An 18,341-nucleotide genomic window follows, 5' to 3' on the forward strand; every position below is an offset into this window, starting at 1 on the left:
TGAGTTATCTGTCTGCTTTTGTGTATGTACCTTTTTGTATTTACATGTGAATTTTAGCATTCTTTTTGTTTCTCTAAGGAATATTGGAACTTTGTGGCAGTTGCCTTGAATCAGTATATTGTTTTTAGTAAAAAGACTGCTATTATTTGGCTGACTCATGACAAATGGAATTCTTCCATTTTTCTAGTGTTTTTGTGTGTGTGTGTGTGTGTGTGTGTGTAAATTTCCACTGTATAGGTCCCTTCCTTCCATAGTTAGATTTATTCCAAATCATTGTCGTGTTGTCTTTAAGGCATTATAAATTGGCTTATTTCCCTGATTTCTTTCCTGGCAAGTTTGTTATTGGTATATAGAAAAACGACTTTGTAGAAAGTGTTCATTAGTTTTAAAAGTTTTCTGGTAGAATTTTTAGGGTTTCTAATGTATAAGATCATAAATCAAATAGGGATAATTTGACTACTTTTTTATTACTTTCCGTTTGCTTTATTGCTCTAGCTAAGACTTCAAGGACTATATTGAATAGATTGGTTAAAGTTTTAAAGAGTGGAGAAAATGGATACCTTGTATTACTTCTGGTTTTACTTGGAAGTCTTTGAGTTTCCAAGTTTCTATATTATTAACATAATATTTACTATAGGTTTTCTCTTTTGCTTATGCGCCATGCTGCTATGGTTTGTTCTCTCCTTGCCTTCATGGGTTTGAGTGTTTCCTTTCAGTGTCTATAACTCTTTCATCTTCTTCTATAGCTTTGTTTTAGTGAACATAAGCTACCATGGCCAACTTTTCTTCCGTTATAAGCATAGCTTTGCTAAATATAGTAATATGGGTTGATAATTATTGTCTTTGATAATTTGAAATATGCCAATCCATGGATTACTGACTTTTAGAATTTCTCTTTCAAAACTCTCTCTTGCTTCTCCTTGAAAGTTCTACTGTTCCTTTGGGCTCTGTAATGCTTAATGTTTTAACTGTAATTTAGGACTTAGTAACTTAGGACTTAGTGACTTAGGAGCTTATTTTCTAGTCCTGTCTTCTTGGTGTTATAAAAGCTTTGCCAGAGTCAACCAGTCAGTCAACTTGGGAACCACAACTGGGGGAATGAGGATGATCATAGGAAAGGCAGAAAGAAGATGGAAGAGACAGCTATGGGAGGGCTCCTGGTCAATACCATGCCAGCACCAAGTGTATTTTCTCAGTGCCCATTAAAGGCAAGAAACAGAAAGCATGACCAATTCCAGGAAGTTAAACAATGACCACAGATGGTTATGTGGTGAGTTTATGGTACACAGTATCTATGTTTGACTAAGGCTGTTTCCTTTAGGCTTGGACAGTTTCTCAAGGACATATGCATAAGTAGAAGAATTTGGTAGGATATAACACATGTCTTAACTAAAAACAAAGACAGATGTTGGCAGACTCATTTATGATTAATCACAAGCAAGAAGTCAGAGTTAACTCTGGATGTGCTCCCTACATGTCCTCCTTTTTTTAAATCTATACAAACCAAAGCTCTCTCAGCTATTGGTGCATGAAGACTGGGCCTGTCTTAGGCATCCCCTCAAGAAGTATGGACCTTATCTGTCATCGGTATATGAATCCCAGCATTCATGCCCTGCCTTAGGTTGATCCACGTCTGAGATAATCTTGCCTTTTTTATCTATAAGAACCTTGCACCTTATCAGTCATGGATCAGAAAGTTGTGCCTGTCTTAGGTTGCCATCCAAAAACCCATCATTGGCACAAGAATAATCTTGTATTTAGTTTGTCTTAGGTTGAGAAGGTTGTAAATACAATCTTATCTGTCATTGACTACCAACTTCTGCTAGGGAAGACATTGGAACTTTCATGTAACTGCTCTGACATCTGTAAAAGCTTGATGATTCCTCTCAAAAGAATAGGTAATAGACATACCATAAAAAGAATCATAAAAGCCGGGTGGTGATGGCACACGCCTGTAATCCCAGCACTTGAGAGGAAGAGGCTGGTGGATTTCTGAGTTCGAGGCCAGCCTGGTCTACAGAGTGAGTTCCAGGACAGCCAGGACTACACAGAGAAACCCTGTCTCCGAAAACAAAACAAAACAAAACAAAACAAAACAAAACAAAAACCAACCAACCAACCAAACAAACAAAAAGAATCATAAAACTAAGTCCTGCTACACCCAATAAGAGAGATAGATGTAAATGAGGACCATGAAGGAAAAATGGCCTGTAAGTTTTTCAGAACATTATTTGCAATGCTGGCAGCATCAAAAGACAAAGGCTTTGCATTTCTTAAATTCACAACCTCTTTATTACAGGGCTAATAAATCTAAAGTAATATTAGTATTATGCCATATACCCTGAAGGTATATTCACAACCTCTTTATTACAGGGCTAATAAATCTAAAGTAATATTAGTATTATGCCATATACCCTGAAGGTACCTTTTTACTCTGGTCCAGTTATGCTGACTCTCAGTATACATTCATAAGTCATACAGATCCATAAATATTAGGCATGACATTCCAAATGGCTTCTGACTTCCATTCCTTGTACCTCATCTCCCATTATCTGCACTATATCATACAATACATCAATTCTTTGTTCTAGCCGTCTATCCAAATCCTTTTGTATGCTCAAGGCATTGGCTATATTTTCTGCAAGATGATTAACAAAACTAGATATTTGTACCTCTTGTGTTAAAACTAATGCAGAAATAGTAGTACTGGTGGTAAGAGTTATAACAGCAACATCACCAGCAATGATCTTCAGCCTAACCATACATTTGCTCCTTAGGAGCAAATGAGTCACTTGACATGCAAGGTCCAAAAATTCAAACTAAATTTTGTAGTGAGGGCTGGAGAGATGGGTCAATGGTTAAGAGCACTGACTGTTCTTCTGAAGGTCCTGAGTTCAAATCCCAGCAACCACATGGTGGCTCACAACCATCTGTAATGAGATCTGACGCCCTCTTCTGGAGTGTCTAAAGACAGCTACAGTGTATTTACATATAATAAATAAATATTTTTAAAAAATTGTAGTGAAGGTGTATACAACTCCTTTTTTTTTTGTAACTGAGTTTTTAGAGCTCCATGGGCTCATTCCTTTGTCTTTATTGCCTTTGTTTTATGCCCATGGATCATTAAGTCTTTTAATTATATTCCATATATCTAATTTTCTCATCTTCTATTAATACTTTATTTTATTTTATTTTATTTTATTTTTTGTTTTTTTTGGATTTGGTTTTGTCGAGACAGGGTTTCTCTGTGTAGTCCTGGCTGTCCTGGAACTCACTCTGTAGACCAGGCTGGCCTCGAACTCAGAAATCTGCCTGCCTCTGCCTCCCAGAGTGCTGGGATTACAGGCATGCACCACCACCGCCCGGCTAATACTTTATTTTTACTGTTATATGAATGTTCACTATATTAATCACGGTTCTCTAACAAAACAGAGCTGAGAGAATGTGCACACACACACACACACACACACACACACACACACACTCACACATTCGCACACACATATATATGATTTACTATAATAGCTTACAGAATAGGGTCCAGGTACTCCAACAATGGCTGTCTCATGGTAGAAAGGCTGAAATCTGGTAGTTGTTCTGTTCCCAAGACTGGATATCTCAGCATTCTCCCAGTCTTAGAGCCCTAAGAATTCCTGGAAAACTGATGATCTTTAATCTATGTTGGAATCCCAAAGAAGTAAGTTCTAATACAGGGCAAAGGAATGCTTCAGCAATGGGACAGATGAACTTGCCTGTGAGACTGAGGGCAAGCAGGTTAAAAAAAAGAAGATGCTTCCTTTTTCAAGTGCTTTTATATAGGCTGCTACCCGAAGGCATGGCCTACATCTAGGGTGAGTGTTCTGGCCTCAGATAATCCAAATAAGAAAATGCCTCATAGGCATGCCCAGAATCTTAGGTTTTAGTTGATTCCATATAGTCAAGTTGATAGCTGAGCTTAGATATCACATTCATCTTCATTCTTCCCCAGTCCTGATACTGTCTTCTACTTGATCCATCTATTGGTGAGGCATTCCACTACATTTTTGTATGACTTACTGAATTTTTCACTTGCAAAATTTCAAGTTAAGTTTTGTCAGTATTTCTTTTTATGAATCCTTTTCATATTTTATTTTGACTTTAATTTTATTTTTAACAGTTTATGTCTTTTTTAACCTTTATTTTTCTTTTATGTGTATGGGTGTGTATACTCTGTGAATGCAGTCCCTGGGGAGACCAGACGAGGGCATTGGATCCCCTAGAACTGAAGTTACAGCTTTGAGTCACCATGTGGTTTCAGGGAACAGAATCTTGAGTCCTCTGGAAGAGCAGCAGGTTCTCTGAACCACTGAGCCATCTTACTAGTCCCTTATACTGATTTCTCTAGTCAGCTATTTATGTTTTCTTTGATTTCAGATGATTATTCATGTCCTCATAGATTTCAGTGAGTGTTCTCATGTTTGTTCTTTTGAATTCTTTTTTGTTGTTGTTGTTTTGTTTTGTTTTCTTTCGAGACAGGGTTTCTCTGTGTGGTCCTGGCTGTCCTGGAATTCACTCTGTAGACCAGGCTGGCCTCGAACTTAGAAATCCTCCTGCCTCTGCCTCCCAAGTGCTGAGATTACAGGCGTGCACCACCACGCCTGGCTTCTTTTGAATTCTTTGTCCAGGATTTCACCTAATTCACTTTCACTCTCATGGACTCCATTACTGTAAAATTATTGATTTTTAGAGTAAACATAGTCGTAATTTTTCAGGGTTTTTGTTTCTACATTGAGACTTTTGAAGTTTTGTTTTGTTTTGTTTTGAGATAGAGTTTCACTGTGTTGCTCTGGCTGTTTTGGAACTCACTTTATATAGACTAGATGGTTACTATAGATAGACTCTGGTCTCAGATTTACAGAGATCCACCTGCTGCACCTCCCAAGTGCTGAGATTCAAGGTTCCTCACCAGGCCTTGCATTGGGATTTGCACATCTGGGCTTATGTTTTTTGTTGGATTTTGTTTTTTGATCACGTGTGTTCTTTCTGTGAAAGTATTCTCCAAGAGGGACTAGGTTGTTGTAGAGTTGAGGTGCTATTTCATTTCTTCTGGTCCTAGATTGTAGCTCAGTAGCTGAGCCTTCAGACCATGTGCTCTGAGCACTAATCTCATTGTCCAGCTCTGCTAAGATTAGAATATTCACTGAAGAAACAACTCTAACCCATGAAGATGCAGCAAGTGTCAGTTAAAAGCCACTGCCTCTTCAACTCCAATGATTGTAGTGGCATAAAGGAACAAAAGTAGTACATTGTTCCAGTTACTAATGGTAGGACAGAGGAAAATAAACACGTAGGACTAGTAATTAGTCTGAGCAACAGAAAAAAAAAAATGTGAGAGGGGAAAAATAAACAAAGTGTGAACAATAAAACAAAGAGGAGCCAGGTCATCCCCAGCATGGGTAGATAACCTAAAACAACACTGGCCTTCAGGAGGCAGACACGGGACCCACAACCACTTATGTGCTTATGCAAGGTCTTATGTTCTTTGAGAATGTCAATTAAAATACAATTAAACAAAATTAAAACAAAAACAAATAAAAACAAAACAACCCAGCACTACTTAAACAGAAGTCAGAAAGATCAGATGTGCAAGGTCATCCTTGGCTACATAGTGAGTTTTGCCTACATGATGAGTTTGTGGTCAGTCTAAGATACTGACTGCTTGAGGGACATAGGGATCCATATCTTTGTGAGTTCAAAGCTATCCTAGTTTACATATTGAGTTCTAGGCCATCCAGTGCTACAGAATGAAGATTTTTGTGCTTTTTGTTGCTTTAGGGTTTTTGTTGTTGTTGTTTTGTTTTTTTAGCTAATCTGGACTAGAGCGATGGTTTGATAGTCCAGAGTGTTCACTGAACTTCCAGAGGACTTGATTGGTTCCCACCATCCTTATCAGACAGCTTCCATAAGACTAGGCCACTCCCCTCTTTTTAGGGCTGGATAAGGTGACCCAGTAGGAGGAAAAGAGTCCCAAAGCAGACAAAGGATTCTGGGACAGACCCTACTCCCACTGGCAGGAGTGCCACAAGAACGCCAAGTTACACAACTATAATATATATGCAGAGGGCCTAGGTTAGACCCATGCAGGCTCCCTGATTTTTGTGAGCCTCTATGAGCCCACGTTAGTTGATTCTGTGAAAAAAATACTAAAAAATAAGCAGGGTGGTATGAGCATGCACCTTGTTTGTTTGTTTGTTATTTGGATTTGTTTCTTTTGAGACAGGGTTTCTCTGTTTGTCAACCAGCATTCCTAACCACTGAGCCACCCATCACTTCAGCCCCCAGGCTTAGGCTTCTTAAACGCATAAGAAATAACTCATGCGTTGTGCCATTCTATGCACTGGGTTTAATACAAAATACTGGTAAAATACTTCTCATGTGGAGAGCTTGCAATGTTGCCATCTAACTGGTTTTTTACCAGAATTAGTCAAACCTAAAATATTTAAGATCTACATACTTATCTTTTAGATTGAGTTAAGTTCTAGAAGTTCCCACTTTGCTAAAGGGTATAGTCACTCTGTCACTCTGCATTCAGTCCTGCTCCCAGTTCCACCCTCATAGGGTTCCTGGCTGTCCTGGAACTCACTCTGTAGACCAGGCTGGCCTCCAACGCAGAAATCCGCCTGCCTCTGCCTCCCAGAGTGCTGGAACTACAGGCTTGCGCCACCACCGCCCTGCTGAGCATGCACCTTTAATCGCAGCATCTGGGAGGTAGAGGCAGGCAATCTCCATAGCTCAAGGTCCACCTGGTCTATGAATCAAGTTCCAGGACATCCAAGGCTACAGAAAAACCATCTCAAAAAAAATTAAAAACAAAATTTAAAAATGAAATGACAACAGGGCACAATAGAGGCGATTCCCTAAGTTAAAATTTAGATATTAAATAGGGGAAACACTACAGTGAAGGAAAGAGGTAGGGGCTCAGGTCTGTACATGGTGCCTCACCTGGGCACAAGTGTCTGGCCTGTTGCCTGTACAATCCCTGGCATAGACTTGTTACAATCCAGTCAGACTTAAAAATATGCACCAGGGGCTACTGAGATGACTCAAGTAAGCACTTGTCTTCTGGAAACCACATAAAGGTAGAAGAGAACAGACATTTATTCCCTGCACCCAGGCAGCTCACCAGCTCCAGGGGATCCAGTGCCCTCTTCTGGCCTTCAAGGGCACAAACACATACACATAATAAGTTTAAAAAATGCTGCCAATATGGCACACTCCTATAATTCCATCACTTGAGAGGCTCAAGGCTGGAGTTGAAGAACATCTTTGGTTAATATCCGGAGGCACTAACATAAATAAACAATAACACAATTGTTTTCTTTTGCAGATATTATGAATAAGAAACCAAGACTAGCTTGGGAACTTTATCTCAAGATGGAAACCTCTGGCGAGTCCTTCAGCCTCTTACAGCTCATTGCCAATGACTGTTACAAGGTAAGTCTGGGTGACAGGAAAGGGAAAATTGAGGACCAGCATCACATGGCATCAGCTAAATAATAGTTTTTGAAACTGGTGAGCTATTGGAAGGCCTCTGCTAGAAGGTCTTGTTTTGCCACAGCATGTGGACCTGGGTGGTTGATCCACTTGTGTTTATACATAATAAGCCAGACATAGTAAGTTCACACACGGCTCTATGTATGTGCTGGATTACATGCTGTGAAGATATGTGAAGACTCTGAGAAGAGGAAGAACACTTGGGAAGTAGGCGGGCAGACAGGATAAGGCATTGTATGGGCCTGGGGGCTTCCAGCCTCCATACAATCTAACCTACCAAGTTGACTGATTCAGTCCAGCTTCTCTCAGCTTCTGACTGAATTGCTCTTCTTGGCCTCATACTAACTTTGGCAATATGTTCTAATCTTCTGGATCTTCCTCATTTACTGGCTCACTCTGTCTTCACCTGTGTCTAGCTTGTTCTCTCTGTGACATAAAACTTTCCTGTAAGACTGCCATACGCACATAAACTACTAGCTCATTCCTTCTCCCCATACTGCTCTTCAATAGCTTCTCATTTCTGTACTGTTCTTGTGAGAGTCGGGCATATCCTCTCTGACTCGTTGTTAAATCTTTCTCTGATTCATCACTTCGTCTGCCTTTCAATTAGTTGTCATTTTCAAACATGGCTGCATCCTTCTACATCCTTCTACAAATTAACCTTACCTTCTATCTTAGGGATAAAAGGTGTATGCTAAGGGCAGGTCAGTATTCCAGCCAAATCATACTGTAATCCAGGTTGTGTCTGTACTCTAGCCAGATCATCTTTGGATGTGATCCACTGCCAGAGCACCCAAGTTGTTAGATTAAAATTACTCTACATAAGCCTTAAGGAACTTAAGGAACTTATGTCAGTGGTTGAGTAGTAGGTTGGTAGAATTTAGGAGAATCAGGGAAAGATTTTGAGTTGAGTTAGTATAGTATATTGAGGACACTTGAAAATACCTAATTCAAGACAGCTAGCTATCCATTTCTCACAAGAATGGAGTGGAAGAGAAGAGAAGAGAAGAGAAGAGAAGAGAAGAGAAGAGAAGAGAAGAGAAGAGAAGAGAAGAGAAGAGAAGAGAAGAGAATTAGAAGAAATAGCAAATGTCTTGACAGCATAATTCAACAGTATAATACAAAATGTTCTATCACTGAAAGTAATGGCATGTGGCTTTAAATGAACCTATGCATTTAAACTGTGGTTCTTTTGTTTTAGTTAGAAATTGAAATGTACCTAAGCTGCTACCTCAAAATTTTTGTGCATCTGCTTCATCCCATTCTGTTCACTATTCCATGTTTCTTTCTGTCCCACCTATTGACTAAATGTTAATACCACCACCATGCTTTCTTTTGTGCAGATGGGCCAGTTCTACTATTCAGCCAAAGCTTTTGATGTCCTAGAAAGACTGGATCCCAACCCTGAATACTGGGAAGGCAAGAGGGGTGCCTGTGTGGGCATTTTCCAGATGATTTTAGCTGGCAGAGAACCCAAGTAAGTAAACAAATGGACAGAGGCAGCTCTGTCCATCTGCTCCTGGTGCAGGTCTTAAAGGTAGAATCATTGAGACTTTAACATTTTATGATCATTTCCTTCTAGAAATGTCTTATGAAATCAAATAACTCTTAAGTCATACATACTAGGGACTCTAAGCATGCAAGGGCCTCCAAATCCAGAGCAAGGTGTACACCTGTCTCTGGATGGACAGCCATTTCCACAGCAAATGCAACTTCTGCTATCCTAATTTAGGCCTCAAAGAAATAGAAATGGAGTAGACATGGTTGATAATTCTTTTATTGCTTCTGCCTTCTTGAATTCTAGGGAATGCTAAGGTATTCGATTATGTAAAACTAAGGATTATAGTTCTATGTGAATAAAAACTAAAATACTTAAAAGTAAATTCCTAGCACTTGAGAGCCTAAAGCAAAATAGTGGGCTCATGGCTAGCAAAGTCAGCCTGAGCTAAAACTAACTCATTAGTGTTCTGTAGTTCCACGCAGTACATTTATTGCTGAATGCATATGGATAGAAAACTGCAATAATTTTGCAAGCAAATTATCAAACTTTTCTTCCTGCTTTGTGATTATGTATAGTCCTGAATACAAGCACTTAGTCAGATGCAGGAGGTTCCTCAGAGAGAAAAGGAAGAGAAAGCAACACCATAGAGGAGCAGATTCACAGGCCCTTCCCAAATTTCTGATGAGACAACAGGGAAGCTGCAGCCTGCCTCACCTAAACTCCAAGCCTTAATTACAATAAATATTAACTTGGGACTGGAGGAGGCTTGTGATTAAGAGCAGTTGCTGCTCAGTCATGAGGATTACAGTTTGAAACCCAACACAGATGTCAGGTGCTCACAAACACCTGTAAGTTCAGCTCCAAGGGATCCGACCGACTTCTGTCCCTCTCAGGCACCGGCAGAGTGCAAATACACTCATACATGCATATACATACATACATACATACATAAAAGGATGCATGCATGCATGCATACGTAAAATGAGTTAAGTTAAAACATGTTTTAGTTAAAGTGTAAATGTTGGCTATTCACCAAATTTTGGTCCTTATTGTTCTTCTCATTTATAGTATAAGTATATTTGTACCCTTTTTGAGCAAATGTATCAAAGAAGCGACTCATTGCTATGGCTTAGAAAAGTAGCAGCTTTGTAATTGGCTTATGCCCAGTGGAGGGTCCATGAACACAAATGCCTCACTGGGTTTGAACTCTGTGTCATGAGATTGCCAGTTTTTCTTCTCTATTGAGAAAATTTGTTCTCCTAAAACATTTCCTCAGAGAGACCCTCCGGGAAGTGCTGCACTTACTGAGAAGCACAGGGAACACCCAAGTGGAGTATATCATCAGGATCATGAAGAAGTGGGCCAAGGAGAATAGAGTGCCCATCTAAGCAGCCACGCCCTAGCCAGGACCAGCTTCCTCCCACATCAAATCGGAACTGTGTTCTAGGACCCTGTTTGATTGACACTTCCTTCCATGCTCTTAGAGCATTAGCATGAGAGGGTGGTATGTGTGGACTTAGCCATCAAGCCGCACAGATCTCCCTGGTCTGCTGACACCCAATGTAATCTACTGGTGAAAGTACTGTGGCCTTCCCTGGTGCCTTTCTTCCAGAATCATTCCAAATACTCTTCTGTAATTTACTGGCTTTTAGGGATAGATAATGGTTTTGTTTTTCTTTCTCGGTTAGCATTTCAGGACATTTTATCCTAGCTGCAGTGACAAGTACCTTTATACTAAAAAATTGCTATCATTTGATCATATTCCATCATCCTGTACATTAGCCCATCCATGACTACATCTCTGAGTCCTGGGAGAAGTCTTCCTGAGCTGTGTGATTCTGATGCTGGCCATGAGGCACTCAGTAGTAGATACTCAGCTTAAGGAACATTAACTCATCGTTCAGTGAGTAAAGTACTGCTTCTGTAGCTTGTGACAGCAACACAAGCCGAGTGGGTTTTTAAAAAGGCGAGTGAAAGGAAAAACTTGTCATCTCTGAAAGTATGTAAGTCTCAGAGTTGGGTTTAGGAAACAAAGTTTCATAATATCTGCTGAATGAACAGCAATTTTGAACATAAGACTTGGAACGTTTTCATGAAATATATATACATGACAATGTTTGTTATGAGACAGGGTTTCTCTGTGTAGCCCTGGCTGTCATGGAACTCACTCTGTAGACCAGGCTAGCCTTGAACTCAGAGATCCACCTGTCTCTGCCTCCCGAGTGCTGGGATCAAAGGGGTGCGCCACCGCTGCTCAGCATATGTACCTGTCTATATTGCACACACACACGAACACATCATAGGGATTTATTAATACAATTATAAAACAAGGTCCTTTGAAGAGACCTCTTAATAGCTAACCTCTCCATCATATCTCAGCCTCATGTCTCTGAGCTGTTATCATATAAACTTCTTTCTTCTACAACAAAGTATTTCCAGGCTTACATCTCACTTTCAGAAAACAGACCCACATCTTTTTGTTTATCAGAATACCTGTTTGTATGCTCTGTAACTTTCTTCTGTAAGTCTGAGGTTCACAAGCTAGAACATGCAGACCCATCTTCCTAGAGAAGGGACTGTACAGAGGAGGAGGTGGAGGAAGTTTTAGAATACCACTAATTCTTGTTCCTGCCCCAGCCTCCTGCTACAGTTGGCAGTTCTGCACAGAAAGGAGAGGGAAACCTGTACAGAGTAAACCAGCTGAAGTGCTAGGACCAGTGGCTGAGCACAGCCTCCCCTCTGGCCAGTGCCAAGGCCTTCTTCAGCTCTGCTTAGAAGAGGCTAGTGTGTCATCTTTGACATCAGGCTCAGATATGATTGGCCCAAAGTACAAATCACAGTACTAACAGGACTACCAGGACTGCAGGAAACAATGCTGCACCATTTCCTTATGCCAGAGCTTCGTGTCGTCTTGTTCTGGTGTTCCCACTTTTTCAATAGCACCTGGTTCTCTTTGTCAAAGTACCAGGTGGATCAAATACAACCAAACCTGCTATAGTTCTGTGAATCATTCTTATGAAACAATTTTGCTTTAAATACTTGGAAGCAACAGGGTGGGAAGGCAGATCCACCCTTGAGAGCTGTTGATATCTTCCAGTGAAGCACTGTTCAGCTCCAGCTCCTCATTCCTGGAAGGCACTCAGTCACAGGGCTGTACTTCCCAGGGAGACATTTTGAGTTTACTACTTAGTAGTCTCTATAACATTTCCCTTGAGAGAAGGATGTGTGTTCCCAATGGCAGAAGTTTAGATTACTCTTTAAAGTTTTTAATCTACAGGATTGAGAGAAACATGAAGGCTAATTAAAGCGAAACACATGCAATTCTGTTAGGAGGGATAATTGTTTCTTATTGTCTTGACAGGGTGTCAAGGTTCATAGGTGTTCTCTCACAGATGACAGCCCAGAGAGAAGGGCCCCAGGCTGGGAATGTGTAATTTATATAGTCTATCGTATCAATGTACTATTTTAAAAAATCTGTAGCATAAAGTTACAAATGGAAACACACTTTTACAATTATTTTTGTACTACAAAAGAATTATATACCACTGTACTTTATTTAAATTAAAATTTATTTTTTGGTTCTTTTCATGTGTGTTCATGTTTATGCAGTTGTGCTCACATGTGGAGGTTAGAGGTTAAGCTGAGTGTCTTATCTCTTTCCACCTTATATTTTTAAAATATTTGTTATATGTATGTGTGTGGATGTGTGCACAGTTGCAGGTCAGAAGAGGACACTAGATCTCTTAGAGCTTAACTTCCAGGCAGTTGTGAGCTTCCAGGTGTGAATAGTGGGAACTAAACTGTAGTCCTCTGCGAGAATATTTGCTCTTAACCACTGAGCCATTTTCTAGCCCTAAGACCCTAGTCATAAGACCCTATTTTTTGAAACCGCATCTCTCACTGAAGCTGGATTTGCTCATTTGGCAGAACCGGCTGGCCAGCCTGACTCTGGGTTCCTCCTGTCTCCTCCCTGAGTGCTATAATTAGGGCATATGCTACCAGGCCTGGCTTCTTATGTAGGTGCTAAAGATCTGAACTCAGGTCTTTCTGTATGCATAGCAAGTACTTTGATGATGGAGCTATCTATCCAGTCCCATTATTGAATTCTCATTATGATCTTCTGTTTCACAGAAATACAGGGTTAGACATGTTATATGTCATTTCCCTTTCCTAATCTATCATGAAGGCAGGAAGAGACTTTAAAGCTCCACTGGTTAAATTTTATGAAAAAAAAAAAAAGAGATAATTCCAAAGAAGCCTTCCCACAGAGGACTAGTGGTTCTCACCAACACTGGGTTTGGCTTGTTGCTGATTGTAGTCTATTATGAAGTTGTATGACCATCACATTGTACAGGGCTTCACACAGAACATGTGTTCAACTGCCATTTAAGTAACTGAACACATAACTGCTATAGCAAGGAGCTCTTGAGATCCGACCTCATGCAGTCTGGTTCCCAAGTATTGTATTGCATTTCTGGTGATTTGAAGATGCCAAGATAGTACACAGTCTGGGCCTGAAAGAAAGTCTAACAGAAGTACACACAGGGTAACTCAGCCAGGTAGCCCATGTCATCAGCAGGAACAAAATACTAAGAACAGCAAGAGGGCAGTGGTGTGGCTCTAGAAATGGCGGGGCAGTTAAGAGCACATGTTGCTGTAGAGAACCCAAGTTCAGTTCCCAGCACCCCACAGTCAGCTCACAACTGCCCAGAATTCCAGGAGGCCCAGCAGCCTCTTCTAGCAGCAGCTCTCATGTGCACACACACTCCCATATAGACACAGGCATGCACATAATTACGATTAATCTCTTTAAAAGACAGTGGGATGGCCTGGAGAGATGGCTCAGCAGTTAAGAGCACTTGAATTGTTTCAGAGATCCTAAATTTAATTCCCAGCAACCACATGGTGGCTCAAGCCATCTGTACTGAGATCTGATGCCCTCTGGTATGCATGAAGACAGAACATGCATATATAAAATACATGAATAAATAAATCTTAAAAAAAGAGGTAATGGGGCTGGATGTTGTGGCTCATGTAGATTCCCAGCACTCAGGCAGAGTCAGGAAGATGAGTATTTCAAGGCCCTCCTTGGCTACAGAGTGAGAAAGGAGCATGCAGGGGAGATATGGAAAAGAAGAGAACACAGGAAGGCCATGGAGATGTTTCTAGACATGGAAATGAGATACCTTCTGCTTCACTTGGGGAACCAATTAGATTAGATCCCCCAAATCAGCATGCAGCACAATCCTGCCATGTGCACTGCATAGACAGAGATGTCCACGGACACAGAAGCCAAATATCCCAAACTCCAAATTGCATTTAGACAATTACCTCTCATTTCTTCTCTATCCTATAAAACACAGGATTTTATGTACTTTATAGAAATGCCCAAACAGTGCTCCTGCTGATTTAGAAATGGTCCAAGAGCAGCAGTACCTGGAGCTCAGTGATGTGCTTGTAGCACCCCTTAACTCTAGAGCACACAGTAAATTAAATTGATCAGGCGTCACCATCAGTTCACGTGTATCTTGAATGTGTCATATGCAGACAAGCTTGCATACTTGTGAGCATCAGAAACTTCAGAAATAAAATCTAAATGTCTGATGTAGACCTAAGGGCTACCCAGGGAGGTTTATGCTAAGTTCAGGGAAGAAGGCAAAAGGCTGTCGATATACTTTATTATATCTTATGTACAGTCACACACACACACACACACACACACACAGGGTCTATGTGACCCTGGTCTTAGAACTCACAGAGATCTGCCTGTTTTGCCTCCTGAATGCTTAATTTACAGATACTAGCCACCATGGTTGACTGCCTATTTTGAGGCATTATCTATTTAAGTTCTTTTACTTTGACTGTATTTTTTCTTTTAGACAGGGTCTCATGTAACTCTGTAGTGAAAGATGACCTTGAACTTTATCCTTTTACTTCCACCTCCCAAATGCTAGAGTCACAGTGTGAGCTACAATTTTTTTTCTTTCTTTTTTGTTTTTTGGTTTTTTTGGTTTTTTGGATTTGGTTTTTTTGAGACAGGGTTTCTCTGTATAGCCCTGGCTGTCCTGGAACTCACTCTGTAAACCAGGCTGGCCTTGAACTCAGAAATCCTCCTGCCTCTGCCTCCCAGAGTGCTGGGATTACAGGCCCAGCTGAGCCACAATTCCTGATCATTTGAGTTCCTTGAGAAACAATACAGAGCCAGGCATGGTGGCACATGCCTTTAATCTTGGCACTCTGGAGACAGAAGTAGGTGGCTTTTTGAGTTCAAGGCCAGACTAACCTACAGAGTAAATTCCTGGACAGCCAAGGCTCTATAGAGAGACCCTGTCTCAAAGAAAAAAAAGGAAGAAGAAAGAACTTGCATGGTCTTACTTGTTAACTTCACCATACAGCTCAGCAATCCCATTCTTTTATGTACTTGCCCAAGACACAGTCTATACAATCTCACCAGGAATATGCACAAGAATGCTACTTTGAGCCACTATGCCCAGGAACAGCCTGAAAACAACCAATGTAGCCCTGAATAAGACAAGGGAATAAGCTCTCTCTTGACTCCATCTTCCTGGCAGCAGCAGCAGGGGCGCTCTCAGGTTCATAGCCCACATGCAGCTCTTAATCTGCGCCCAGGAACTACACACCCTCGGCGTGATCGGCCAGGAGACAGTGGCCCAGATCAAAGTTCATGTGCCCTCACTGGAAGGCATTGCACCTGAAGATCAAGTCATGCTTTTTGACAAGGTCATCCCTGGAGGATGAGGCTACCCTAGGCCAGTGTGGGGTAGAGGCCCTGACCCTTCTGGAAGTAGCTGGCCACATGCTGAGAGGTAAAATTCATGGTTCCCTAGCTTGTGCTGGAAAAGTGAGAGGTCAGACTCCCAAGGTAACCAAACAGGAAAAGGAGAAGAAGGAACAGGCCCAGCCAAGAGGCAAATGCAGTACAACTGGCGCTTTGTCAATGTTGTGCCCACCTTTGGCAAGAAGAAGGGCTCTGATGCTAATTCCTAATTGCTCTCCTGCCTCGCTAATAAAGCCACAGTGCCCAGAAACAAAACAAAACGAACAAACAAAAAAGATGAGGGAATAAACTCTGTGAAGTTAGAGTGGAATATTATACAATACATACTAAAGGTTCTTGCAGCAACAGGAGTGAATCCAACAAAACTGCTTTACAGCAATGACCTTTCCATAAGTTAAAGACAATTGAAATGAACATGGACAGTAGAAAGGAAACAGGAGGATGGCACAGAAGTTGATACAGGTCACCAAGATGGAGAGAGCCAGGAGCTGGCATGGGATGAGGCCACTAAGTTACCAGCCAACTCTAATTTCCCTGTGGCTGGTGACACAGGCGGTGCTAAAGCTTGCAGAAAAAAAAGTTACTATCCAGCCAGCCTTAGTTTAGGGAGATTATCAGCATTCTCTGCTGGACACAATGTAATCACAGAGGTTCTTAAGAGTGCAAGTGGGGGAGTCTGAGAAGGTGAGGACATCTCAGCCAAGGCTGCTGGCTCTGCAGATGGAGGAAGCTCGCCAGAAGCCAAGGATTTCTAGAAGCTTGCTTTTCCCTGGAACTTCCAGAAAGGACTACTACTCTGCCGAGGACTTAATTTTAGCCCAAGCAGACCCATTTTAAGCTTTCTGACTGTGTAAGATTATTACTTTTAGCCATTATTACTGTTACCTGTATTTGTTAGCAGCCATAGTACACTAGCTATACTACTGAAATAGTTAAAGGTCAGTATACTACTGAAATAGTTAAAGGTCACTTTGCTGAGTTGGAAAAGTGGGTATACTACTGAAATAGTTAAAGTGGGTATACTACTGAAATAGTTAAAGGTCACTTTGCTGAGTTGGAAAAGTGGGTTACAGAGTAATATTTTGATGTTGCTCTGCTTTCAATGTATTACTGAAAACTCAGGTATTAGTTACCGATACAAGCATGGTAGGCAGAGCCTTTACCCATATTTATGTGTCAGTATATCGTAAGAATGGACTAGTGGTGCTATGAAAAGAACTTATGTCAGTAGATTCATGTGTCCTATCTTTCACCAAATGAGGCCATCAAGAAGCCACTGGGATGATGGCAGACACTTTGATCCTAGTGCTTAGGAGCTGGAGGCAAGAAGATAATGAATTCAAGAGCATCTCAACTATAGAACAAGTTTGATGGTCACTCAGACACGAGACCTGCCTTTAAAGATTTCATTTTTATTTTATGTGTATATATGGATGTCTCTGTTTGTACAAGAATCTTGCCCTTGGGGGTAAGAGAAAGGCATCAGATCCTCTGGGGTTGCAATTACAAGCAGTTATGTGCTGCCTGATGTAGATGCTGGAAACCAAATTTGAGTCCTCTGCAATAGTAATTACTTTTAACTGCTGAGCCATCTCTACAACCCCGTGAAACCCTTGCCTTTAAGAAACGCTTGCCTTTAAAACCAAAGGAAAGAGAGGTGTGGTGACACACACCTTTCATCCTAGCCCTGAGGAGAGACAGGTAGATATCTGTGAGTTCAAGGATAGCCTGGTCTACAAAGCAAATTATAGACCAGCCAGAGCTATATATAAAAAACCTGTCTCAGGAATAAAATAAGCAGAAGATGGGGTGCTAGTAAAAACTGACCCCAGATAACAGACACCTTGAGCTATGGGAAAACACATTTCTGTTTTTATTTTTAAACTACCCAATCTCCAGTTATGTCATAGTAGCACAAAACAAATGCATGGCTCCACTCCTGTACATGCATATGTACAAACTTCAAGAGTAGTGCCCTACAAAGTTAAAGTTGGACTTTTAGTAATAATCATTATGCCTCTATTACGAGCTACAGATATAGCTTAGTTGGAAAGGTGTTTGCCTAACATATGTGAAGTCCTGGGATCCATTCCCCCAGTCCTGTACAAACTGGAGCATGATGGAGCATTCCTATAATACCAGCATTCTTGGGAGGGGGAGTCAGAAAGATCTTAGACGTTGATGTCACCTTAACTTTGTAGTGAATTCAATGCCAGTCTGGGCCTCATGATTTCAGGGCTCCTGTACAACAGTCCCAGGCATCACAACATACAGCTCCCAGACAGATTCATTCAAGATTAGATTCATGGAGTGTGTGAATGACCACACTGAGAATGACTCTATGACCACACTGAGAAAAGTTTGGATGAGAGTTTGGATGTTAGTTAGGTAGAAAAGTGAAGAAAACAATTAGAAAGCTTTAGGGAAGGAAACATAGTGCTACTTCATAGTTAAGTTGTTGAAATGATTTATATGGTTTACAAGAACCGAAGCAGAGATGGCTCAGGG

At 40.9% G+C, this 18,341-nt stretch overlaps 1 protein-coding gene and 1 pseudogene across 1 annotated transcript in view; both read left to right on the plus strand.

Annotated features, from left to right (window-relative positions):
• Ift56 (intraflagellar transport 56) overlaps positions 1-12,620 on the plus strand; it is a 48,288-nt gene extending 35,668 nt beyond the window's left edge. The window contains exons 16-18 of the mRNA XM_052173461.1: positions 7,367-7,473; positions 8,877-9,010; positions 10,311-12,620. Coding sequence (XP_052029421.1) covers positions 7,367-7,473; positions 8,877-9,010; positions 10,311-10,422 — 353 coding nt within the window. The 3' untranslated portion in view covers positions 10,423-12,620. The remainder of the gene's footprint in view (positions 1-7,366; positions 7,474-8,876; positions 9,011-10,310) is intronic.
• Positions 12,621-15,640: 3,020 nt separating this feature from the next.
• Positions 15,641-16,042, plus strand: LOC127677389 (FAU ubiquitin-like and ribosomal protein S30; annotated as a pseudogene).
• The last annotated feature ends 2,299 nt before the right edge of the window (positions 16,043-18,341 follow it).

This window comes from Apodemus sylvaticus, chromosome 2 (genome assembly GCF_947179515.1).
Source record: "Apodemus sylvaticus chromosome 2, mApoSyl1.1, whole genome shotgun sequence".
Taxonomy (NCBI): domain Eukaryota; kingdom Metazoa; phylum Chordata; class Mammalia; order Rodentia; family Muridae; genus Apodemus; species Apodemus sylvaticus.